The sequence below is a fragment of the Dunckerocampus dactyliophorus genome, chromosome 18 (assembly GCF_027744805.1).
Source record: "Dunckerocampus dactyliophorus isolate RoL2022-P2 chromosome 18, RoL_Ddac_1.1, whole genome shotgun sequence".
NCBI lineage: Eukaryota > Metazoa > Chordata > Actinopteri > Syngnathiformes > Syngnathidae > Dunckerocampus > Dunckerocampus dactyliophorus.
The window spans coordinates 2,949,355-2,976,730 of NC_072836.1; the positions used below are offsets into that span (position 1 = coordinate 2,949,355).

The 27,376-nt window shown below is 44.9% G+C and overlaps 1 protein-coding gene across 2 annotated transcripts in view; it reads left to right on the plus strand.

Annotated features, from left to right (window-relative positions):
- cacng2a (calcium channel, voltage-dependent, gamma subunit 2a) overlaps window positions 1-27,376 on the plus strand; it is a 37,668-nt gene that overhangs the window by 6,697 nt on the left and 3,595 nt on the right. For both annotated transcript variants that reach the window (XM_054758784.1, XM_054758785.1), the window contains one exon: window positions 10,211-10,294. In XM_054758784.1, coding sequence (XP_054614759.1) covers window positions 10,211-10,294 — 84 coding nt within the window. The remainder of the gene's footprint in view (window positions 1-10,210; window positions 10,295-27,376) is intronic.

The following is a 27,376-nucleotide window of genomic DNA, read 5'->3' on the forward strand; positions in this document are numbered from 1 at the left end:
TCTAGTATTGTTGATTTTGATTTAGGCTCATTTCATCATTTCATCAAAATACCAACCCTGGTTTTGTCCATCCCAAACTAACATAGCTGACAACCTGTTTGTTTGCAAATGTTGTTGTGCGTCCTGTCATGACAGACGTCTCCACCAAATTTAGTGACGATCGGTGAAAGTGACGACGGGGGCTAATTTTTTATAAAAATGTACAGGGGGAAATTTGGGGGTCCATGTTCAGGACTGCTGAAATATCACATTTTTTCACCAGGCCTCACGCACTTACAAAGTTTGGTGAGTTTTCATGCACGTGAAGGCCCCCGAAATTGCCAGGAAATGTGTGTAACAATAAAAATAAACATACTGTAGCAGTGAAGAAGTGGGGCAAAAAAGCTGGCAGGTATTTCATGGGGCGATCCAAATGTTGGTGATTATGCTCCGTCATGCAGTCGCTTTCTGGTGACTGTGTGGTCACATGACTGTCAGGGTGATGACTAGCAACGTTCCAACAGGAAGCCATGCAACATGCTGTGATGAAACGCGACGAGCAGAGAGGGAATCCGGGAATTAGTCAGAATGTTGTGTGATGTAGGCGAGGAGAAGGTGTTGCTAAGTCCACCCAGGAAGATGATGTCATTTCCAGTCCAGCGCGTCGCTTCCCCTCCCCCTGTGTGTGTGTGTGTGTGTGTGTGTGTGTGTGTGTGTGTGTGTGGGCATACATGCCAGCGTAGTTATGTGAGTGCTGAGGGAGAGGATGAATTTTTAATGAGGAGCTCTCAGATCGCTTTCCAGGACCAGGAATCTCTCCTGATCGTCGCAGCAGGCGGCTCGGTATGACGGGAAAAGGGCGCGTGCACATTTTTCACCTGGAAATGAGCGTGTGTGTGTGTTTGTGTGTGTGTGTGTGAGTGGTGTTGCTGTGACATTTTCTCCTGCTTTACTCTGGTGTGCGCCTGTAATGTGTCACAGTGTTACATCATCACTGTGATGACACAAACACACACTTCCATGCACACTAAAGTATTGGGACACAGCTCTTAATCAATCAGTCAATCAATGAGAGCTTGGACCGGTGTCCTCAATTGTCCCTCATGCTTTATTCCCCAGCTTAGCGAGACATTTTGGACAATTGCATGCGTCCAACTTTGTGGGAACACTTTGGGGAACATTTGTGTTCCCAGTGCACAAAGCAAGCTCATTTTAAAGGCGTGCTTAGAGGAGTTTGGTGCCGAGGAACTAGAAAAGTGCCTCACGGACACATTCCAAATTCGAGTAGAAAGCCTTCTCTGATGAGTGGAAGCTCTTTGCTCTTTCAGGAGGTGTCCCAATACGTTTGTGCTGTAGTGTCACCTGTCACACCAAGCGTGGATACTCTCACCACTGACACTTGCAGGTTTTTAAAAATATATATTGATAATATATTTTAATTATATTTTTCCAATATGTAAAAGGCCAAAAAATTAGCTGCAGGCCAAAAATGACCCCCGGGTTGCACTTTAGACACCTTGATATAGGTCTCTGGTCCCCACTGACCGCCTAATCCACTGATGGATCACAGTTCATCTTGACGAGATAAAAGGACCAAATAACTTGGCAGGTTTCATTTTTTTCATGATTTTTCTCAAGCTGCGTTTTCCCCCTCCACGGAGACACCACATGACACACCACATTCTGATGCCTGCATGAAAGATGCAGGCAGCGATGGCATTAGCAGTCAGTGAGGAATCATTTATTGTGGGTGGGTGCTTCCACACATCAGCATTTACATGCTGGTAATGAAAGAGGAGGAATGCAGGAACACATGCCTCCATCCATCTCCTTTGTGTCCTCCCCAGCATGCCGTGCTGCGGCAGGGCAAAAGATGACATGTGGACACTCAGTGAATTACCAATCGCCACAGTGAGAGCGGGGGGGGGGGGTCACTTTGACGCACTGCAACCATTGGCGTTTTCTTCCTACATTAAAGATTAGGAAGGAGGAAAAAAAAGAGAGAACCGCAGCGAAGCGACACACTGAATACTGGATCCCCCCCACCAACTGCCCCCCCCCAACCCCCACTCCCACCCACCCTAGCACGCCCCTTTGACCCTCTCTGACACCACCACCCGTCTCCTGCTGTACTTCAGCCCGACAGCACAGATCAATAACAACAAATTAGTCATTCTCAGGGAGGAGGAGGAGTGGGGGGCAGGGGCATAAGGTGGCACCAGAGAGCCTCCAAAGTAGAGGCTAATCCATGGGGGTGGGCTAACTTTGACTGGAGTGGTCGCCAGCCAATCGCCTTCCAGAATGGGAAGAGGGGAAACGAGGATCTGTGATCACCGCAATGATGACAGAGTCCATTTTAGCGTTCAAGTCAATGGCACGCACTCGTATGATCTGACTTGTAGTTTGCCACCTGAACTTTTTTGCTAAGTTGGCGTATTGGCACCTCAGCCAAGGTGCAGTAATTGGCAAAGATGGAGGAAGGTGACTTTGACGGCGTGAGCGTGCATACTCTCCTCCCTGACTCTTATCTGTGCTTTTTAAAATGGGCTGATACGCTCCCAGTGAGGCCGCAAAGTCGAGGGAGCATCTCCAGGTCGACGTCACGCTCTTTGCCGGGAGGCGGGCCAATAGGAGGCCAGGAAGTACACGTTTGGCGCTGGAACGCTTGCTCGCGTCTATCTGTCTTTCACATTGTCTTTGGCTGCGTTTGTCTTTGTGCAAAGACTTTGTTATCTCGGGCAATAAGCTTATCTGTGTCGCGCTGCTGAGCTCGGCACTTTTCAGGAACAAGCGCACGCCAGAGGAATCTTTGGAGCCGAGCGAAACTTCACTTTCTGAGGTTTTTGAAAGATATGTGCGGACAGGAAAGTGCTGGTGGCTCAGCTCAACGTCACTTTAATTAGCATTGTTTTTATTATTAGATTTATTATACTCCTTGTTTACATGAAGTCATGGGCAGCCATCTTTGTTTGAGGCATGTGGGTTTGAGGTCACGCTGTCATGTTCTGCTATGATTCGATTAAGTGTTACCCCACGATGTGGTCGCAGTTGCGCTCCAAGCGCCTACTAACAAAAGTAAAGGTACTGCATGCAGTGCCAGACAGGAAACAGGAAATAACAAAATAAAAGCACCAAACAGACTATACTGGCGGAAGAGAGAAAAACCAAACCAAAAGTCCCCCCTGTCAAGTGATGCTAACTGGCTAATGTACAGTTTGGTCACAGGACAGCGTCAAAATATTAGAAACTAAGTATGACACAGCAGAAAAAGAAACATATTGTCCGATGTCAATCAAGAGTGAGCGTTATCTTTGTAATGGGTTGGCTGGTGTGCCTAATAAAGAGGCTGCGGTGCGGACGTGTTGTCCTCTGTAACGCTTAACTTCATTTACATTTACATTACTTTTGAATGACTTCTCGCTCAAAGTGACTTACACGGGGGGGGGGTTGTCCAGGCACAGGTGGTTTGCTCAGCGCTGCTTTGAAAGGGTGGGCGACCCATCGGCCATCAGGCCTGGATTAGTCATCACATTCACAGCAAAGACACCTTTAGCGCCTTCGAAGTCCAGAGGGAGGTTGTAATTCTCCTTTGCCCCTCTTGAGGTGCTAGTGAGCCAACACTGGGGGCCACCACCAACTTTGGGGGTCGTTGGGTGTCCTGTCAACATGGCGGCGTTTGGGAAGCCCCTCCCTTCCTGTGATCACCGCTGACAGACTCCTGTGAGAAGCGTGACCCGCCAGGACCCGCCAGGACGCTCGTATTTGCGCTCTTCCTGAGCGGTCGCAGCTCCTGGCGTCTAAAGTTGGGAGCATGAGGCTCAGGACTAAAAAAAAGTGGAATAACACTCAGCACAGTGCCGACCTCACAGAAACAGCAGACATGCTAGCGTTGATGGCGGAGACAAGCGCCTTTGTTGGGCGTCTCTGTGGGAGGTCAGAAGACTGAAGAACGTCTGTTCGTCCTCCAACCAGATGAAAACTGCCGCTGCCTCCGTCAGTCCGCCTCCCACATCAGCTCTGCATTCCCGCTAGCAGGCATCTCTCCACAGGGACCTTCTAAACTTACTTGTGTTTCTCCTGTGATGTGTGATTCATCTCACCATGCGAACAAACACATCTTTTTCAGTGTGACCTCTGACTTCACCACTGGAGAAACATTCCCCAATATCTTGGAGAAAGTTTTCCCCCAAGAGTAGAAGTTCTTTTTTCCTGTAAATCTTTACTTTTCACTTCCTGTAGCTGCCCCATTATATTTGTAGTGTCGTTTTTATGTACGTATCTTTCAATAACAATATCATCATCAAAAAGTATTACATTAACATTAGATCACAAAGATCCTTTACATGACAGGATCACTGCTGTTCTACTGCAAAAATGCCAAAGATCTTCCACACAACAGGAGTGCTCTGCTGTTGGGGGATCTGCTACAAAAATGCTAGTCCAAGATCCTTTGCTGTCCTCTTCTGTTTTTAGGGAATTGCTACACAAATGCTAGTCCCATATATCTTCTATACAACAAGAGTGCTCATTTTCTAAGGATCTACTGCAAAAATGCCAGTCACAGATCTTCTATGCGACAGGAGTGCTGTTTTAAAAGATATGCAAAAATGCGAGTCTTACAGTAGATCTTGGTTCCCAAGCATTGTACTGGACTGGACTGGACTTGGCCCGCAGGTCACCACTTATAAGCTAGTAATTAGCTGTAGTCATCAGAGGATTGTTTGGCTCCACAAAGAGTTATTCCGTCCACACAGACGTTGTGCTCGTCTTCACGGGCAGAGGAGGCGGCGCCACATGCGTGTGCACGGCGGCAGGCGTGGAGCGGGGCCCGGGCGGCTCTGCGGGGTCATTAGCAAGATGAATGCGGCGATTATAAGGATGAATAAGGTGTGATTATGAAGATGAATACGCCGATTAGGTCTCTCTTCTCGCCACTTCATTTCAAGGTAAAGGATGACACACATGAAGACGAGGGATTGAACATGCGCGCCACACATGCACAAGATGGCGTCAGTGAGGCACCTCTTTGACCTGAGAGGACACACACACCTGTCTTGTGCTGCAGTGTGTGTGTGTGTGTGTGTGGGGCGGGGGGGAGGCACGGTAGGGTAAAGACACCTCAGCAGACGGTCCATGTGATCTTCCCCTGGCTGGGGCCTGCAGAGCGGTAACCATGACAACCAAAGTGATGTCCACATGGCAACCGCTGCCGTAGGGACTGAGGATGGAGTAGGAGGACGGGGAGGGTTGGACGGGGACGGGGTGGTGGGCTTCTGGACGATGACGCACTCCGTGTCCGCCTGAAAAGTTTTTCAAAAATTCCGCCCACCTGCTAAAGTGAAGAGGGCCTCAATCTCTCCTCCCACGCAGTCACCCTGACCCCACCCCTCCACCCACCCACTCCAACCCGCCCGCTCCCACCACTGCACCCCCACTTCCCAGCATGCATCTCTTCCGTGTTGATGTCTCATCAAGCCTTTGTCTGCACAGCAGCTCATGTTTGATTACAGGCTGTGTGGGCAGGACTGACCCGGATGTCTCCTAACTTCCACCAAGGACTTGTCCTCTTTGCTTCTACCTGAGAAACACAACACACGGCAGACAGGAAGTCTGAGACCTGACTGGATTTTACTTGTTTTCTTAGAATTATGGCTTGACATCGTAGTTCCTGATTGCACATTTTAAGGTGTGTATTTATAATTACAAATAGACTACACTAAGTGCCATTAGGCCTTGTGTTGGGGTTAGTTTAGGACTATGGCTAAGGTCAGGGTGAGGGTGAGGGCTGAGGATAGGATTGTGGTAAGGGTTACAGTTAGGGGTGAGGCTAGGTTCGGAGTTGGGGTTAAGGTCAGGACTGGCATTAGTGCTTGTGTTAGGATTGTGGTTAGGGTCAGGGAAGTCATTAAGGTTGGTGTTGGGGTTAGGGTGAGGGCTATGGCTATGGCTGGAGTTGAAGTTAGGTTTACGACTAGCTTTAGGGTTTGTTTTAGGATTAAGGCTTAGAGTAGGGTCAGGGATATGGCTGTGGCTGGGACTTGAGTTGTGTTAGCAGGGCTATGGCTGGGGTTGAAGTTGGGCTTACGGTCAGGATTGGCATTAGAGCTGGTGTTAGGGTTCGGGTCAGGTCTATGGCTATGGCTGGAGTTGAGGTGAGGTTTAGGACTAGCTTTAGGGTTTGTGTTAGGGTTAGGGCCTGGGTTATGGTCAGGGCTATAGCTATGGCTGGGGTTGGAGTTAGGATCAGGGCTGGCGCTAGGGATACAAATAGGATTGTGGTTTGGGTTAGGTTTTGAGCTATGGTTATGGTTGGACTTAGGGCTGGTGTTACAGTTTGGGTTAGGGTCAGCCCTATGGCTATTGCTGAGGTTGGAGTTGGGTTTAGAGTTAGATGCGTAACGGATCTCTTTAACCAGCCAACATCTAACTAAACCTTGGACAGCTTCCATGCTGAATGGAGAGCTCCGGCCTCGGCTGGAACCCTTCCAGAACCTTGCAACTAAAATCTGCAGTGTGAGAACCACACAGGAGGAGTTCCCTCGTGAGAGGGGATCCAGACCTGCCTCAATAAATCCACATCCACCCCATCCCTCTGCTGCACTCCACTGTGCTTCATCGCTGCTGCTAATGAAGTGTTTTATGGCTGCACAGCACAGGAGTGGACATCGGGGGGCACAGGGTTAGCACATAGTTCAGACCCACTACAGGAGGGAGTGGGGGCTGGGGGGTTGAGTAACAACCCCCTCCTTTTCAATAACACCCACTTATGTTGAAGTGAAGGGTCAGAGAAGGTTTCGTGATGACTCAATCATCTTCAGTAATGATGGAGAAATTAAGCATACATTTACAGAAGATGCCATTTGGCCTTGGGGGAGGTCTAGTGAGTGGCATCATGATTGTCGATTCACATTTAGTTCTCCATGTTTGCACACACGACAAATGCAATGTATGAGAACAGTTACTTGCTTTGGATGCTGTCTTAGCCTTTGCTAACTAGCGTCTGTTCCCTCTCCGCTAACGTTAGATGAATAGGTGTAAATATTGGAGGGAAAAGACATCTTTTTCTATGTTTTAGTAAGCACCACCTGCAAATGTAGTTTAACCATCCTTAAGTCCTGTTGTGATTCTTTTCTACAAATAATAAACTTTAATCTCATTTTATGTAGTCTGAAAACTCATCTCATCTAAAACACCCCGCGGTAATTAGGATTAGCATTCTCGCAGGCCACCGACAGCCATCTTACAGTTTAAAAGCATTTTCTTTGAAACTGGAGCTTCCACATTCCATTAGATGCGAGTTTCTTTTTGACTGATGTACGTTTGCACTAACACATCCCACACGGAGGACTCGTCCCTCGCAGACTCCTACAAGCCAGTGTCCCCGCGCTCGCATTCACAAAAGGTCTCAGAAATAAATGCCATTCTAAAACATTTAGCGGCCTGCTGAGCTTACATGTCCTACAAGAAAAGGACCATTTGGAGTGTTGAAGTGTGGCATCAATCTCTCAGCACGCTAACTGAAGTGCTTCCCCCCGTTAGGCCCACTGCGAACGCAAGACGGCCAGCTGCGCGTCCAATCGCCCCACAAAGACACACACACAAACACACACACGTGCGTGCGCTAGTTTGCTCACACAGCTCCACGGGGGGTGTGCAGTGTGTAAACAGAAGTCGTTTTTAGCAAAATACACTCCACAACGCTACTCCTCTCATAGCCTGGAGCGAATTCAACAATCATTAACAGCAAAGTACATTTTCAACACCTTTTCCTTGGTCAAGTTTTAGCACCTTTACAGATAAATTAAACCCCACAAACCATGTGAAACAACAGAGAAGTAATTAATGTGTTCCAGACACAGGTGTGTATGTGGTGTGTTAAGAAGCAGCGTTATGATGCCATCTATATTGGAAAGACCAGCGCCATTCAGAGACAGTCCCATTATAATGTGTTCAGGAGTGAGAGCCAACAGGGTGAGCCAAATCTATTTGTGGTGACAATGAATGTATGGGAAACACTGCATTTTCAGTCAGCATGCAACAGCGAGCGTGTTCATTGGCTGATTGGTGTTGGCTGCTTCCAGTGTGAGTGTTGGACTTTAGCGTGCAGTGAAGCGCTTGCAGGCCACTCAGTGAAAAGCTGCGGAGGCTTTTTTTTCATGGCTCAGCGATTAGCGAGGCTTGAATGTGACACTTGACGTGCTCCACCTCCCACTCCATCGTCCCGCTCTGTCCTTCAAAAGCTCTCTGCTCCCCGCTCGGAACCTCTCCTCCCTCCCCTGTGCAGCGCCACCTGTGGATGTTTCAGATGGCGTTCCAGTGCCACACACACGTTAGAAAGTAAAGTGGATTTGTGTGAAGTTCCCTCACGACTGAACATTTTAAAACAAAGCTGAGCTACAAACACATCCCATAATTCAATCCATCAGTACACAAGATGGTTGCCAGGCGGCGTCCCCTGAAGCACACATGTTGATCACAGCGATGGATTCCCTCTCTAATGTCCATGTGCTCATCACGGAGGGGGTCCTTCTCTGTCTCCCTGCATGGGGGCCCGTCACAAAGTGTGTGCCAACCCTCCTCTTCAGCAGCAGCAACTGGCGCCACAACAACCAACACCAGCTCTCCTAATGAAGACGTTCATGAAATCTCCTCCAATTTAAGGTCTGGACAGCATCAGGTGCCCCCGCCGCGCTACGTTAACTGACCTCATCAACGGTAAATATCTTGGGAGGGACGGCGGCAGCGGGACAAGTTGGGGAGGAAAGGACACCAGCCCGCTGCCTCCTGGACGGAATGTGAGGAGGTGTCGGCCAAACGAGATGAGCTCCGTGCTGGCGTGGCTCCAGCTCGCCACAGCTGTGCACCGCTTGTTTACACGTCGCCACCTGCTGCCTGAGAGGCCTCACAGCCCGCCTGTGCTGCCCGGTGAGCAGACCACCTTCTCATGGATGCACGCTGACGAATAGGGTTGGGTGTTGTTTACATATGTTCCGATACCGGTGCCAAATCGGTACTTTTGAAACGCTGCCGGTGCTTAAATGGTGCCCGAAGCGGTACTTAAAAAAGGAAAACATACACATCTCCGTTGCATTTTACTCCGCCACAACTCATATGTAGTCCAGCTCAAATATGACACCCTACATTAGTTTAACAATAACAATTAGTTTAACACGTAACTGTGTGTGTGTGTGTGTGTGTGTGTGTGTGTGTGTGGTTTTTCTTGGAGTGTTTATTTTCTTAACACAGACAGGGTCTGTTTTGTGTTTTTTTGGGGTTATTATTGTGATTTTTATTTAAGTGCAATTTTTGAGAGTCCATTCTATTTTTATTGTTTTTTTGTCTTTTTTGTTTAATTCATTGAAAAGCCCTTAACATTCCAATTACAATGTTAAATACTCGTGAGAAACTGAAGTTTATCGCTTTCGATATGATGTACCCTCATTATTGTGGCATATAATTAATGAGAAAATGGTCTAAAAAAGGTTGACAATAGTATCGATTATCGACAGTAATTTGTAGGACAATTATCGAACAGCAACATTTGTTATCATGACAGGCCCAGTACTAAACATTCAGTTTGACTCTTGAATATGCTTGTATGCTTCTCTGCTCTCCATTATTTTGCATTTTCCTGGTTTTAGTTTCGAGTTGAGGCTGTACAGTACAGATAAATAGATAGTATCGGTTTCTCAATAGTATTTCAAATTCGTGGTGGTGTGAAAACATTTCTGTCCCCTGGGGGAGCATGACAAAAAATAATAGAGAATCACCGCTTTAGAAAAAGATGCACTCATGGAGGACAATCCTACATGCTGATATTGAAGTGTGGTTACTGCTGGGTTAAATATCAAAACAAAACACAAATACGGCTGTAGGTGTCACACATCCACACATAATAAATCATGATCTATATAGAAAAATAGGCACTTAAAACAGCTGTGATCATTCATTTGTTCAGGGTTTTCATTGTTTAAAGCAATAATTTGATATTTAGCACATTGAATGTATCACTGAATAAGTGAGATGTCTAATGTAGCTAATGTACTAAACTGGTACAAAATAGTAAAAGATTAATAGAGTGCCAGGATGGGAACTCACGCTTGAATCTGTTGTTGTTTCACATGCTCAAGGTGACGAGCACATCCTCTTTAAAAGTCAAATCATTCGGTTCAACCACGTGTCAAAGTTTGCCGATCTGCCATTGAAGTCTCCGCTTTCTTCCTCTCCCCAGGAAACTTCAAGGGGATGTGCAAACAGATCGACCACTTTCCCGAGGACACGGATTACGAAGCGGACCCGTCTGAGTACTTCCTGCGTGAGTACACACTTGCAAGTGTTCCGCTGCTGTGCTTCGCCTTCTCCCGACTCTTCCCGGGGAGTGCGTTTGAGATGCTTGTTGGCCGCGTGTCAGACGAGACTTCCATGCCAGGATGCCACTTGGCCGCTGTGTTGAAAACGCACACACACACTCCAGCAGCACGCCGAGGCCTGCCAAGCGGCTGGTGTGTTGTTGCTGCTGCTGTGTAACAACACAACATTGCAGTGTTACACTGCGCTCAGTCAACACTGTCTATTGATTAGTGCTCCCTTTACCGCTCACACACACGCTGCCACCTCATTTGTGTGCTCATCCTAAAAATCACCCTGACAGCTTGTTGTGATGCACTGTTAGCATCATCATGCTGCGCTCTGATTGGCGGGTTTAAACAGTGTGTGCAGTGCGATGCTGTTGTTTGTGAGTGTTGCCATGGCCACCGTCGCCATGTAGCATCACCATCATCTTGGAATGGTTTCTATGGCAACAGCTCTGTTTTGAAACCTGTATAAGGGTGGAGGTGTTGGGAGGGGGGGACAGTCGTGGAGTGGGTCAGTGCGTGCCAGTGCGGGAGATGAAGCCCAGCCAATTAGAGTGTTTGACTTAGCGCTCTGAGCGCTCGCTCCCATCTGGATGTGCCAGGGAGCACGCTGATGATAACAGCGCTGCTAATGATGCTAACCGTGTCGGCGAAAGGCGGGCCGGCCTTCTAACGAGGCAGCGATGACAGCGGGGCCCTCGCATCACTGACGCCTCAGCGAGGACATGGGAGGCTCTGATTGGACGAGAGGGCCGCAGCGCTCCCAGTGGCTTGCCAATTAGGACACTCACATCCATAAATATTTCAGCCTCCTTCTTATATGGGTCAGGCCTCTCTCACTCCTGCTCCCCTCATGTCAGGACGCGCACGCTGCCCAATGTCAAGATGATTCAACACGGGAGCCCTCTCCCGGCATGCACGGGTGCACTGGGAGGTCGCCAGGGACGCAGCCGTGAATGTCTCTGCGTTAAACACACTCCTCTGTGGCACACCTGTTATTTGCACAAGGATGCGCGTCACGCCGCCTCTGGGTGGCCGTGGATAAGCCTCCTCCGCGCTCACACGCTGGAGAGCAGCCATGTTGCGTAATGTGTCACTCCAGGTGAAGGCCCGGCCGGAAGTGACGTCACGGGGGAAATGTCCAAAACTGAGGGGGCACACCGGTGATGTCATCGCCTAACATGGAGAGGCGGGGAGTCAAAACATCACGCAGGACACACACACACACACACACACAGTCCATCTTTCCTCTCTGTGTGTTTCCGTGAGTCCCAGTAGCGTGGCACTTTGCACATCCACACGGGATTATATAAGGCAGCTGAGGCGCACTAAAGCGCCAGTGGGTTTTTAGATCATGCCGTGTCTGAGCTCCCATCATCCACTGCTCCACCGGGCGCTAAGCAGCTGAGAGCGCAGGAAGGAGGAGGCAAAGAAACGCCCCGTTATGCAAGACGCCCATGCAAATAATAGAAAGAGGACGCTCGCTCGTGTGAGGGGCCCGCTGATGAGTCTGCACGCCGCCGCAGGAAAACGGCGCTTTCTTTTGTCGTGCATTACAGTCTTTATCTTTATTCTCGCCAACAACACAACACCTCAAACCAGTGACGTGTGGTCAAGGGGAGGCAGGTGAATGACGAAAAATTTAAATAAGAAAATAAAAAAATTTATAAGAAGATAACATGAATGTTAATATTTGTCCATTGAACTGTATTATAAATGCATTTTGTGCATTTTTAACATTTTCTTAAGTAAAAATCGCTCAGCAATTAAAGGGATATACTGTATATCCAAGCTTACCAGAAAGTGATCGGACTTTTACAACAAAGTGGCAGAACTTGTCCTGGAGGAGGATAGGATGCATGTATGTACTTCATATACAAATGTAAGGTAAGACCACAAGTGGTCTTCAGTTCATAAAACAAGTAAAAAAAAAAAAGGGACTGTATCCATGTTAGGTGTCACCAACGTTTTTCCTTGTGAGAGCTACTTTTACAAAATGAAAATGGCTCATTTTTGTAACATTTATTTTCAGAGCTTATTTTAAACCCAAACAAAGCGAATATGCTTGTTTTACCAGAACATGAACAAAATGCTGGTGTCCACAACTCACATTTTGTATTTCAGAATGCATTTCTTTCTACTTTTCTTTCATTATTAACTGAAAACCTGAATGAAAAGCAGGCTTGCGGGCACCTCATGTGGTCGTGGGGGCTACCTGGTGCCCGCGGGCACCACGTTGGTGACCCCTGATCTATGTAGTAGCACAGATACCAATACTTTTACTTGTTTTACTACTTTACAACATCGTTGAGTGATTTTTGTCTTGAATTTGTTGATCATGATTATAATCACAATAAAACACAGGACAAAGATTTCAGGCAAATAAAAAAAGTAAGTGTATCAACACACTTATTTTTTTTTACAAAATATAAACACGTGACTGTATGCTGCGAGACAGCCAGCAAAACAATATAGAAATCTGGATCCACACACAAGGCTTACTTTTTGGCTTTAGCGATGCTTTCTGTGGTGTCCATGTATGCGTGCCGCAACTGTAACCTACAAAAAATACATCGTTATTATATATAAATGTACATTTGCTATGCCAGACACAAGAAGCTAGCCAAAACACAAGTGATACATTACTAACAGCTACTTATTAGTGATGTGTCAGTCGTGAACGAATCAGCTCTTTGAAATGAACGGCAGGAGCCGTCTCGCGTCTTTGGGAGCCAATTGAGAGCCGATTAGTTTTTACCTTGTCTTTTTTCTGTACTAGTGAGACACCACAGGGGCGGTTAAACACACACAGCACACGGAGGAGCCATTGAATGCCGATCTTCAGTAAAGACAACTGTTACCTGAATGCTGCTTTTTTTTGTTTGGCACTTTTTAATTTATGTTTTTTGGTGTGGTGTTTTGTTGATGTTGTGTTGTTTGATTGTAAATAGTTAGAAATTGTCATATATATATATGAGTAACTGTTTTTACACAATACACATAATTTGGTAATAAATTAATTTAAGACAACAAAAAAATCTTGAGGAGCCACTTGGGAACCGAAAGAGCCGGCTCTTTTTAGTGAACGGTGCCAAAAGAACCGTCTCTCTAAAAAGAGACGGAATTTCCATCACTACAGCTAAAGGACTGTCGTTGACTGAAAGACATGACAAAATACAACAATGTCCTTTCATGGCAGAAGACATAGGTTGCATCAGGAAGGGCATTCGGCATAAAAAAAAAGCCAAAATCATTCATGCGATTGACTTGCTGTGGGGCCACCTGACAGGAATCCTTTGGTTTTTGCCCTATGCCAACCCTTCTGTTGAAATAGTTTCCCATAAATGTCCTCTGTTTTAACTTTTAATTTAAAAAATGGAATTTCCCCTATTTTCCAACGCAAATGTTGAGAGGTAGGCCCCAAACCCTCCTGTCTCTAAGGACTTATTCACTGAATTTGTAAACGATATATAAATATATTTCAACACCATACCAAAAATAAACATAGAAATGAACTGCAAAATCATGTTTGCATCAATCCGATACTGATACTCCCCCTGGCATTGATATTACCTCATTTTGCACATTTGGTTGTTTGCACACAGTTGCTCCTTGTTATATTTTACAAACGGATGCTTCCTTTTTACATTTAAAATTCTTCCGATACTTTGTGATTGTGATTGCACAGCAGATATCACAACGTGTTGGACCCATGGTGAATTAACAATAAAATGTGGACAATATCGATATTTGGATCAATCCGCCCACCTCTAATGACAGAACCAGAAATGGAGGTTGCATGTTTGTAAGGAGTTTGCTTTGTGCATTGGGAAGTTGGAAGCATGACACAGTCCAACACGTCTAAGATGAATATTTTCCACGGCTGTGTTAGCTGCGTTGTGCTTGGCGACACAAGCAGCTGCTGGGTCATGGAATCGTGCCATGACGCTCCTGGCGTAGAAGTTTTTTTTTTTTTGTGCTGATGTTGATGCCAGAGGAGGTTTGGACCTGTGCAGTTGCAGAGTCAGCAGAGCTTCGGACACTTTTTACGAACTCTGAACCTCAGCGACCTGCTATGGAAGCTGACCTGCTCTGACACTCAAAAGACTTTGCAGGAATCCTAGCCCGCGATGACGGCACAATGTGCAGGGAGGGGGGTAGGGTTCATCAGCTGACTTGTTGCCATGGTGACATTCTAACAGGAGCACATTTCATAGGAAATTATTGGAAATGATGCTACATGGTGTCATGGCAAATAAATCATGATGTTTCTTGGTTGAATATGGCCTGTTATTAGTCAAAAATATGCATATTTAAGTAAATTTCATGTATTTTTTGCCTAAATGAAGCATTTTGAAGCATGAAATGTAGGGGATTCAGATTTCTAAACCTTCTCTGGATGCTAATCGCTTTCTCCAGCGCTGGCATTGCAATTGCTTGTATCTACTTCTGTCTGAATTCAATTTTAAATTGTCGTGGAGACTTCTAGACTCATTTCACAGCTGTCAGAATTAAAGAATTGGGGGGGACTTTTGCCCTGTAAAAGAGCTGGTCCCAACAGAATCACCGATGTCACTTCCTGTCCGTCCCACCGCTCAGCTCCCCTAGGACCTGAACACATTTACAGTAAGAGGGCTCTATTAATGTTGAAAAGCGTATTTAGAAGGTTGTAAACAGGTTTTCTATGCTCTAAATACCAAAATACAGTAGACGCCCCTACAACGTAAATAATCCGTTCCGAGAACCTTTATGTTATAGGGATTTTATGTTATACGAAGCGTAAAATACATGTAAATAGCCTAATCCGTTCCAAGATCTTCCCAAACTCACCCCTTTGGCCCTTCAAAATATTCAAAGTCCACCAAATATGGTGGGAAAATATAAGAAAACATTAGCATAAAAATAGTACAGTAACATTCCAATATAAAATAAGGTAATAAATAAGATTACTGTCAATAAATAAAACTGAAAAACAAAAACAGTCCTACCGTTCACGAGATGTCTTGATCAGGAGCGCAAGTGGAGGCAGGAAGGAGGAGGAGAACCAGCGTGAGTCGAAACGCGACTTAAAGAGTCTAAGAGTCAGCTGGTCTCACAGACAAACGCACACACACTACACGATAATGCTGTGTGCAAAATTTTAATTTGTAACTTAACTTAATTGTTTAAGTTAGTTTCAGGGGGACTATGAAGAGGAAGGAGTTTGAAGGGACAAGCCTGTCTCTCACACAAACTCACGTACGTGCTGTATAACTCAGCCAATGAGATGAGAGCGTAGGCGGTACCCCGATAATCAGCCAATGAGATGAGAGTGTAGGCGGTGCCCCGATAATCAGCTAATGAGATGAGAGCAGAGGTGGTGCCCGAAAATCAGCCAATGAGAGCGTAATGCGTCAGAAGGCGTCACCAAGTGTTGAGGCGTCACCGACTTGAGGCATTAATAAAGTTGATTGAAAAAAAAAAAGACTTGCACTGACTTGGCGCTTTATGTTATATGGAATTTCTTCTGTAATACGAAGCAAAAACTTTACATAAATTCTTTATGCTCAGTGGAATTTATGTAAAAGAAGGTTTATGTGATGCGAGGTACTACTGTATTCCATTTAAGGAATCGTACTGAGTCACGGTCATGTCTGGAACCAATTAACCATCAAGGAAACAAGGAATTATATGCTGCATTACAAGAAAATGGGAAATTTTAAACTTCAGCCTGCAGTCAGAGTCAACAATGGCAACACCATACGTGTCGGTCCTCCTGCTTTCACCAGGTAAATATCGTACTTTGCTTTATTTCTCGTCGAAAAGAATTTCCCTTATTTTTCCAAAACATTTCCCTTATTTTCTAATGCAAATGCAAATCAGAATTTTCTATACGGAACATTAGGAACGGTACAGAGGCGTTCCAAAGTATACCTTTCAAACTGCTTTGCATGGCAGCTGGTGTGTAGATTTGTCGCCATATTGTCACACGTATCTCCAAATGTGGGTTCTTATATATTTTTGCGACCCGAACACAACTATTTTGTTATTCTTTTATTAAAAAAAGAAGATATTTTTCTTGTTGCGCTTGAATGCAGCATGAGTGCTGTGTTGGCAGTAGGCGGTGACGCCGTTAGCCTGCATGTCAAAGGCTGCAAGCTCAGTAGTTAAAATAAATGTGATCAATGGTCAAAGGTAACACGCCTCATTAAAAGCAACAACTGCATTTGGCAGGTGTCCTAATTGATCTGCAAAGCGGGATTGGAAGTAGAGGAAATATTAGAGTAGAATAGTGATATCATCATCAAGTAGCACCTTCACCAATCAAAGTCTAGCATTGTTGATACCGTTTACAATAAAAGTGAAAAAAGAATACTATGTGGGGATGCACAAAGGTAAGAGCTGATGACCTTATCGAGTGCTAATGTCCATATTTGACATACACAACCTCTCTGAAAAACAAGACCAAGCTGGTGGATGGTGGTTCTGTATTCATTCAGTGCTTCTAATTTGATGTTATTCCTGTCTAAGTTTAGCACAATCCATAATAAATAAGAGAAATTACATCAGTATAATGTGTATATATATGTTACTGATGTGTTGAAAATGTTTCCCGGTGACTAAGTAGATAGCTAAAGCGCTAGCTAATGCTATTTAGATCCATTATCATTTACACTAGCCTCCAAATAGTCATCGCTAGCAGCTCCTAGCCCAAATTTTAGCTAGCAGTTCAAAGTTTTTAAAAAAATCTGTCGAAAGGCGGCTCGCATCTTAAAAAAAACACTCATTAGTTGGCACACTCATATGCCAAGGTATCACTGTATAAATAAAAATTCAAAAAATACCTGCAGTGCGCCAGGTTTTTTTTCTTCGCTGGAGGTTTTACGTATTTTTTTTTTAACCTGCAGTGCGCCAGTAACTTCTCTCTTCACCCAGAAGCGACGTACTTTGTGACAACTCAAGTCACAGCGATACAAATAGCTTTGGTCTTGTCGAGAGAGCCATCTACAAGGGCTTTGAAGCCAAACTTACCATTCAAAATACCCTTAAATACCCTTTTCTTTGCACATTTCTGCTCAATATTTGTTCCCGCTTCTAGCTCTACAACTGCTGCCGCTGTAGTTCCTCAAACTACGGCGTAAGCCGAGGGTCAAACGGGACGGTGCGCACGTTAATTGCTGTCAAAAAAATAGTGCCATTACAGGACGTTTCTGTTAACACGTTAAGTTTGACAGCACGATTTTTATACATGCAACATATAAAAATGCTGCCACCGGCTAGCATATGTTTGCTAAACTTTGCCAAATCACTATCATGAGCTGACAGCAAACGTGTGTGTTCGTGTGTGTGTGTGTGTGTGTTACGTGGGGCGTAGCTTACATGCTCGGAGCCAAGAGAGGGCATTATTAGTCAAAAATATGCATATTTAAGCAAATTGTACGTGTTTTTGTCCTAAATGAAGCATTTTCAAGCATAAACATGACTAAATGAAGTAAAATACAAATATAAGGCATTCAGAAGACGCATTCAAAGACGTTGTGATGATACGTAGTATTCTACACTGGTCACTAGGTGTCAGTAACGTTACTATAATGTTGGGTGAGACACACAAGCACCAGACTTGATCACCTAAACAACAACAGGCTTTTATTGCAGGTTTTAATGATCTCACAAGAGGCACAATAATCCCTAACACCGGCTACTGTCGCGGTCATAACCCTCTGAACCCCCGGCGTCATTTCCTGTCCACACGTCCGGAACACATTTACAGCAACACACACAAGCATGAGTCTTTGTCTATTTTTCTCTTATTATGTCTACTATATTGGGTAATAGGAGTGCAAAGGTGACTATAAGGGTGTTATTTCATGTCTAGAGGGCTCTAATAATGTTAAAAACCATATAACCTATAAACAGTTTTTCTATAAAAAATAATCTATAATTAAGGAAAGAATGATTTTGCTGCTATCATTGTCCCCAGTAAAGGACATTGCATAAAAACAATGATGGTTTATTGTTTTCACCCAACAAAAGTATTTCATGCAACTTTCCATTTCTGGGTGTCAGCAGGTTGATTCCTGGCTGGGCGTTGGTGCCAGCCGCTGGTTCGTGCACGAGTTCATCTGAGACTACTGGCCAGTATTGATGAGGTGGGCGTGGCCAGCCTGTGCCGCCCTGAGGCGTGGTAGCAGACTGAGCGCTGGCCTCAACTGGCCTCACAGCATGTGCGAGCCTGGGCCGGGATGTGCGGGGACTCGGCGGCAATTCATGTGATCACATGACCTGAAAAGCGGCTGTGGTATGGGGGCTACGATATGCTAATGTTGTGGGCGTATCCTAGCAGCAGATGTCCCTCAGACACGGGCCAGTGAATGAAAAGCCAATCATTGTCGTCCTGATTGACCGAGCAAGTGCTCCGCTCCGACTTAACAAGGAATTTAGCGGCGGCACGCCTCGTAAAGCACGGAGAGAGGTGAGAGCGCGAGTCCTCCCGCTGGAGGTTAAACGTGAGCAGCCTCGCTCTCATCCTGCTGGAGGAACGAGGGAAGGATGCTGGCCGTGGTTTTTTTTTTTATCTCCCGGCGTAAAGCAGCTCTGCCAGCTTGCGCGGAGGGGGGGGGGGTGCGCAAACAGAATCAAAATGGGTAGAGTTTTATTGCAGCAGGCTGGAGGGGACGCTGATCCTCGTGCAATCACAAGGAAAAACCACGTCCAGCTGCTGCAAGCTAAAGAAGAAACGAGGCCTGCACAGCCCACAGATATTTGCAGAGGAGAGTGTTAGTGGGGAAACCTCCACCAGGGTCTCTGGTTACACTTCAACCCGTCCTAACGAGCTGAGCTGCCATTTTTCACATAGAAGAAGAAGAAGAGGTCTGCCGAGCTAAAGCGACGGGAGGAGCGAGGCGGGAGTGGGACGAGGACGGGGCAAGGGCTCGGTATTGAGGAGGAGGCGTGGGCGGGATTAATAAGCGTTTGTAGTATGAAATCAATGTGGCCACGAGCGCAGGCACCTGATTAGCATGACCCCGTCCTGTGTGTCAGCACTTTTGGGGCTGATTAGGAGTCGATGATAATTTCCTCTCAACCTTGGCGGTGAAAAAGGGAGAAAGCGACGTGATGTCAACTAGATGCTTCGCCTTTTAAAGGTGCCATGGTAACTGCCACGCCACGCTTGTATCAATAACACAAAAAGCTCAAACCAAATATAAAGAGCTACTAGGTTACTAAACCGCTGTTAATAAAGCGATTAAAGTGCGGCGACATGAGTCTCTCCTTCCCCACAACAAGCGGCATTACAGTATTGACCAGTGCACATTGTCTCACACCAGGAAATAAACGGTGTCACTGTCTGCAACACGCTCCAAAGAAGACGGCTTTTTTATGTGGAATAACTGACAGTTTGTGTGGATCTTGTGAATGATTGTGACTGAGCTACGACTCAGTAATTAAAGTCTACACGCGACGGCTTCATTGCTTAAAAAACAAAACGTTTTCGTGCATGAAGCTTCTGCTTGAGTCGGCATTTTGGCCGCTATATGTGGTCAGATATTGACCAAGGGATACAAAATGGGTGGCCGCCCATAAATTTTCTGCGGGGGATTTTTCAGTGGCCGCTATATGCAGGTGGCTGTTCTATACAGGTGGCCGCTAAGACAGGTTTGACTGTACATATATATATATATATATATATACTGTATGTATATATAATATAAACACAATACAATTCAAAACCACTAGCACTTAAATGGAATTTATGATGCTATTTCAAAATTACCGTAAGTCTTGAAATCTAGAAATGATTCCAATGGTTTCTGAACTTCACAGTTATATTCGGGTCATTACGGTAATCGTAGGGACTCTGTGGCAGCAGCTCCAACAGGATGAGGCTTTGATACAAAGCACAGTGGGGGTTTGAGAAGCGAGCTTTCTACTGCAAAGTTCTGCACAAAAGTCAGATTTTATATTTTATGGGTGTTGTTTAACGTTTGGTTTTGTGTTTCGTCGTGTAGCTTGTCACTTTTTTTGTCATGTTTTTGCATGATTGCAAAACATGCAGAGAAGGTTGTCTAGGAAGTAAACAAGGAGGGACTTTCACACTCTATTCATATTCAATGTTTTATAGTTTATACTGTAAATATATACTGTATGTGTTATATATGAAATATGATTAAATATTGATTATTATAGAAGTTGAGACTGAGCCGCCCGTATCATTTAGGATGCCCTCGTGGCGTTTGTGAGCGCTGCAGCCATGTCAATCAATACGCACACAGTATCCGCTGCCACCCAGCAGCTCGGCACGCATGCTCGCGGGAAGGCGGTGCCGAGCCAGGCTAACAGGCCCCCCCACGCTGCACCCCGTCGCTCATTACTACAGCCCGCGAGGCCGCCGGCGGGCCCGGCAGAGCGAGACGGCGCTCATACAGCGGTGCGAACCTGCAGGAAGTGTTAGTCAGTCCATGGAGGGAACAACGTGACTCATTGCTAATCTCCTTGTGTTCTCGTTAGCTCACTTTCTCATTGTCTCTGCCTCCTCCTTCCAAAATGTGAGTCAGCGCACCTCCTCCGACAAGGACCCCAAAGGCCAAATAGGGACGGTGTTCCATGTTTGTTGTCTTTGGAAACCCTGAATCCTGCTGTTATTGGCTCATCAAGTCAAAGAAAGTGCCATCATGACATTGGTAATTATGAAGCAATCAATCACCGATTAAATTTGGCACTACCTGTTGGCCTTTGCTCGTACACACATGATAATGGGACTGTCTGGGAATGTAGGAACTTCGTACAGTAGATGGCATCGTAACTCTGCGTCTTAACACACCTGCTCTGCCAGAGAAGAAGATGACGTAGCAAGAGGGATCAGTGTTGACAACTTAGTGACTTTCTTGCTATATTTAGCAACAAATTAAGCAACTTATTCCGGTCTTATTGGACACTTTGGGAGACTCTAGCACACTAAATCAGGGGTGTTCAAACTTTTGTCCAGAGAGGGCCACATAGTGAAAAATGAAAGTATGCAACTTTGCCACTTGGATATTTTGCAACACATGTAGATGTGCTAAGAAGTGATTTACAGTATATATATTAGCATTAATATATAGTGTATATATAGAAAAACTGCATCTCAGCTTTATCATATAGGTGAAAAAGCATATTATTAATACTTCAACTTCACTCTTTGCTCTTTTTTTCAGTTTTTTTTTATATAAAAATTTCCAAATATTGCAACTTTCTTCTTTAATAATCTTTGTAAATTTTCTTCTTGGAATATTTTGACTTTATTTCCATAATATTATAACCTTTTCCCCAACCTAATTTTCCAAAAATTATAACTTTATTTTGTTTTCTCATAATATTATTATTTTTAAAAACAACATTTTTTTTTGTCTTTTTACTCTATGCTACTAAAATGACAATAAATGATTATTTTTCCTCATTCCCATAATATTATAACTTTTTCTTCAACCTAATTTTCCAGAGGGCGGCACTCGACACAGTGTTCCCAATTGATTGGTGGGCAGAAAAGTGGGGCTGTAATCAGACTAAACATGCCAGCTTTTGACTGGAAGTAAGAACAGCTCCCTGGTACTCGCTCACCAGTGCCTCCTGAGGTCAACGAAGGTGCTACATGACTGAACTGAAGGCTAGTTGGCTAGCTGGTTTCCACTTTGTTGCTCATGTGAGACCACGTTTCATCCGGAATGCCAACGCAGAGTACGCCTTACGTGGGTGTCCGACGTGAGGGTGACCTCCACGCCAATCAAAGCGGCGACCTCTGTGCTAATCGCCACACCCGTGGGAGCGGGACTTCACAGGAGACGGGACGTACGGGACAGAGGTCACCGCCGTCATCGGCTATTAGCGGCGAGGTCAAAGCTTTCATTTTCTTGGCTTTCTAGCAGATTGGCAGCCGCAGATAGCCATCTGTCGGAGTAACGTCGCAGTGGATGAAGTGGTTATCATTCAGCTAAACGCGCTTGTTTGTGATAAGGAGGTTGTAACAAATCACAGTCGCCTTTGGATGAAGCTTTTAAAGACCGTTGTGACATTCTCTTTGTCTGACGTGATGTTTTAAGGTCAACATCAGATGTCAACTTGCATGTGAGACACTTACAGCCTATCATGTCTTTCCTTCTAAACCCCACACAGTCCCCATACATCTGTCAGCCCGTCAGTGTCTCAGTGCCCTCGGGGGGTGCTGCTGTGCTCCACAGCCCCTCCAGGCAAGATAGAACCTCTGACAGGGCGCCTTTAAGTAGTGAAGATGTAAAGGAGGCCAAGTGGTGGGATGGAGTTAATGGTGGCCGTCACAGAGAGCGTCATTTAGAAGACGACCGCATGCCTGCGTGATGGGAATTCTGCTGCTGGGGAGGGGTCTCTCTGAGAGGTCATGATGAAGGTCACAGCAGAAGCTCAGAAAGTGTGAGAATTGGATCATTTCCTCCAGCATCTTCAACACGTCCGTTTCTTTCCAACAATTCCTGACGGTGGATTGGACACTCAAAGGCAGCCGGCTGTTGGATGGCGTTTAGTGGCAGCTTTGTGTGTTTAATTTGTGTATCACACGTTGATTTGCTCTTTAATGAGCTCCTACGGCGTCACACTGCTTCTTGGCTCCGGTGCGCGCCTGGCAAGCGGCCCCGTTTTTTATCCACATTATTATCCAAATGAAGGAAAAATGACAAAATCATTTTCATGAACTCCGGACAGAGCCCAGCTGGCTGCCGTCTGCCAAGATGCCAAGCCACTGAACTTTGTGATTGTTGCAGCCGAAAATGACTGATTGTAATGTGTTGAGGCTTATTTTTTTCCCAAACTTTGCATCATGATGAATTTCTTACCAATCTTTTAAGTGAACAAGTACAGGATTTCAACAACCCCCCCCAAAAAAATGCTTTATTTGCATAACTCATTCAATCCCAGCCATTTTTCAAAAGACAACCTTTTAGACGATTTTGACTGATCTTTCAAGGCACACAAAATATTGTGTTCTACGGCTATATCAACATGGAACCTACCAAAAGAAAGATTAGACTCTCATCTTTCATCAGAAAAAAGACTACCTTTTTCCATTCTTTAGTAATCAGCAGTAGAACATAGGTAAGTGTCAGGAAAATATCAGGGAGAAAATCAGCTTTTTGTCACAGCTCAATTATCTAAACAACTATACCACAACATAAACAACACAAAAAAGGGTTGTTTTACAATTATATATATTTACAAATACTGTATAACACCATGAAGTGCATGTGTGTGCACGCGTGTGCATACCGTAAAATTTCCCTACAATGCATCTGCACGCTACACTCCTCCGCTCTCTCACTTCCTCCTTTCTGTCATATGTGATTCTTCCTTCACTTGATCCCTGCCGAGCTCTTATCAAATGCACTTCTGCCACCTTGTGGCCATTTTTATGGCTTGAAATTGCTCTGAGGTGAAATGCATTTGTACAGAGTTGCGTCATCACCTCTTTTTGCCTCTTCCACAAAAAGACGTATAAATACGTTGTTGGGATTGAGTGTTCGGGATTATAAAAACGTATAAATACGTCTTTTGTATTGAATGGGTTAAAGAAAAAGAGCACTTTTTGGGGGAATTTTGCCCATCATCCACAATCCTTATGTGAAACATTTCTTTCTTTTTTGTGTGCGTTCTAAAGACAGAAAAACATCATTAAAGAGCTAACAATGGACGTAATGAGACACACATATTTTGACTATAAAGCCCTCTCAAAAACCTCCAACAGGGTGTTGTGGTTTTATATCCATGCTGTGAGCATGCAGTAACAGGTACTTTCATGATAACATGTAGTACTTGCAGTATTTTGATCATTTTAAACTTTACTGGAACTTTCCTGGGCGCATTGATTTCACAGAGCCCACTGATAGGAACTAACGCAACGTCCGTCAACAACAGCAGCATAGAAAGCACGTGTCTGTTTGCAACTACTAATCATGGCAGACAAAAAGAGAAAGTGGCGAGGAGGACGTTGCTCCAAGAGATTGCATCACAACGAAGGAAGAATTGTTAGCGCTAACAAACCCTGCAGTGGTCGAAACTTTTTTCCACTTAACCAAATCAAGTGGAAAAAATGCTCCAGACCAGCTGGACCAGACAGACAACTGTCCATAGAGTCATCATGATATTGATTGTGGTATATGGAGCGCATAGCACATGATATCACAGCACAGTCCATCTAGCCGTGTATAAACAAAACATTGAATGTGTGCTCATACTGTACTTTATACACTCATACACATTATTTGGTTGTCTATTCCTAGTTGTTCATATGCTTGTTCTTGTTTCCTCGTCAGCACAGATTGGTGTCCTATCGCATTGTTTTGAAGTGGGCCTGTTACCTCTCGGTAGTGGCGTGAGGCGCTGTGTCACTACGCCAGAAAAATAGTTGTTGGTGTTAGCGGCTACAATAACATTGTCCCTGTAGTTTGGTTTATATACAGCTCAGTTATGTAAATACAAAATTGTTGGCATTTTTTTGAGGTTTTTTTCTGTAGGGATTTATAGTCAACATATGTGTGTCCCATTATGTGCATTGTTATCTACGACATGCTAGCTGTTTTTATATCTTTAGAACGCACAGAAAAGAGAAAGACGTGCGTACGTGTCTCACAGAAGGATTGTGGATGGCAAAATTTTGGTGTATTTACGTACATCTCACAGCCACAGTGTGTTCCATTTTTACACAAATGTGTGCATAGTTTATAAAACAAACACCACCAAAGGCTCCCTTGTCCACAAGTTGCAGACATTGTGTGTGTGTGTTTTACACTTGAAAAGCATTCTTTTACGTCTTTAACTTACCTTTATGTTTCATCACATGACACGTAGTATTGAGCGTGGGAAGTGTGCAGTGCTACACTCTCACCATTTTGGCCGATTTGAGTTGTGTTTTGCATTTTACGGTGCTGTGTGGCCGTACTTCGATATTTGAAAAAGTGACACCTGAGCTTCTCTGAGGTTTTTGCTCACCTTTGCTGTGACCTTGAGATGGTGCGCTGTTAAAGAGCAGCGTGTCAAATATCAATCAAACAGTTCGTCTGCTCCTCCGTCTTTCTGGTGTGGCTGAGGATGGGGCTGATGGATGGGAGCGAGCGTTCGCGTCAAACATCAACAACCTCATCTTAACTTGGGGGACACGCAGGACGACAGCAGGGGTCAACTCTCAGGAAAGTTTAATATTTAATCACCCCACCCTCCTGTCTCCCCATCCCACTCGTAACCCAAAACCCCACTAGCCCGTCTGGGACCAGCAGGGAGGCCAACGCTTTAACTTTGAGGATGACCGAAAGAGGATGAAGTGGGACAAAAACAGAAAAGATGAGATGACAAAAAGGTGGCGGAGGATGACGAACGGCGTGGAAGCGCTCTTCATCACAGCACTGAAAGAGCGGCGAGATGTTGATGGATGACGTGATGGATGCACGATTTCAAGTGCTACACTCACACATACAGTATGTCAGCACTCATACACGTATCATACCTGTATCATAGTATGTATAAGTATGATACATGCATGACACACGTATCAAACGGTATCATACTTGTACATACTATGATACAGGTATGATAAGTGTGATACCTGCATGATACACGTACCACACCTGTATCATACTTACAGAGACTATGATACAGGTAAGATAAGTATTATACATGTATGATACTTGTACATTCTATATTGCAATGATACAGGTATGACTGTATGATACGTTCATGATACATGTATCCTACCTGTATCATACTGCTACATACTATATTGGTATGATATAAGTATGATACATGTATGATATGTACACGATACATGTATCCAACCAACAGGCCGTATCATGCATTTATCTTAGGGGTATCATATTTGTACATATTATGATAAAAGGTATGATACATGCATAATACATGATATATGTATAATACAATCGAAGCACGTATCACTCTTTTGACAAGCAGCGGGTGCTGCTGTGGGGCCCCTCCCCCATCTCAGAGCACTCAGGCAGCTCCGTCTTGTTGGTGACATTAAAAAAAAACCTAACAAGAAGTGACAGAGGAAAGCTCATTTATATTTCTAAACTTGTTTTGCTTTTTACGTTTTTTATTCACTTTTTGCTAATGCGCCACAGCATCCATTAAAATTCTGCTGATCAGAGATTCATATAATTATCATCATTCAGTAATAGGCATGTCACGAGACACAAGATTGGGTCTAGGAGACTGGGCGCCACCATCTTGCACTGACGTTACGTACAGGTATGACTGTGCTGTACATTTTATACTGTTTGAGTTGCGTTTTCTGCATAACACGGTCTATTTTCAGAAAGAAAAAGCATGAATGGGCTGGGTTTTGCACAAAAAAACCCCAATATTTGTGAATTTACGGGTACGTGAATGCTGAAGGGCGAATATGTGCGTTCAGGTAGTCAGCTGATGTCATCTTTGGGTTCATAACCTTGCTGAAACCAAGAAACCTAACCACCTGCAGCAACTCCGACCGTATTTTCTATGCGGCTTATCCTCACTAGGGTCGTGGGGGTATGCTCGAGCCTGTCCCAGCTGACTTCAGGCAAGAGGTGGGGTACACCCTGGAGTGGTCGCCAGCCAATCGCAGGGCACATGTAGACAACCCACCATTCACACTCACATTCATACCTATGGACAATTTAGAGTCGCCAATTAACCTAACATATTTTTGGAATGTGGGAGGAAACCGGAGCACCTGGAGAAACCCCAGACACGGGGAGAACATGCAAACTCCACACAGAGATCAACCCAGATCTTCCAGATCTCCTGACTGTGTGGCCAACATGCTAACCACTCGGCCACCGTGCGGCCCCATAAATCCTCACATCTTATTTTTGTTCTCAACTGCCAATGAAAAGTGAGAAATCTGATCTTTATGAAGGCAGAATTTCTTGCATTGGATCCTATTAGACGGTGTACCTAATGAAGTGGAGGGGGGGGAGAGTTTTAAAAGTGTGTCAGCACTTTGTTGGGAGTAAAACGTGCTGACGCAGCATTCTGACTGTGTGTAGCGAGCGCTCACACGTGCACGT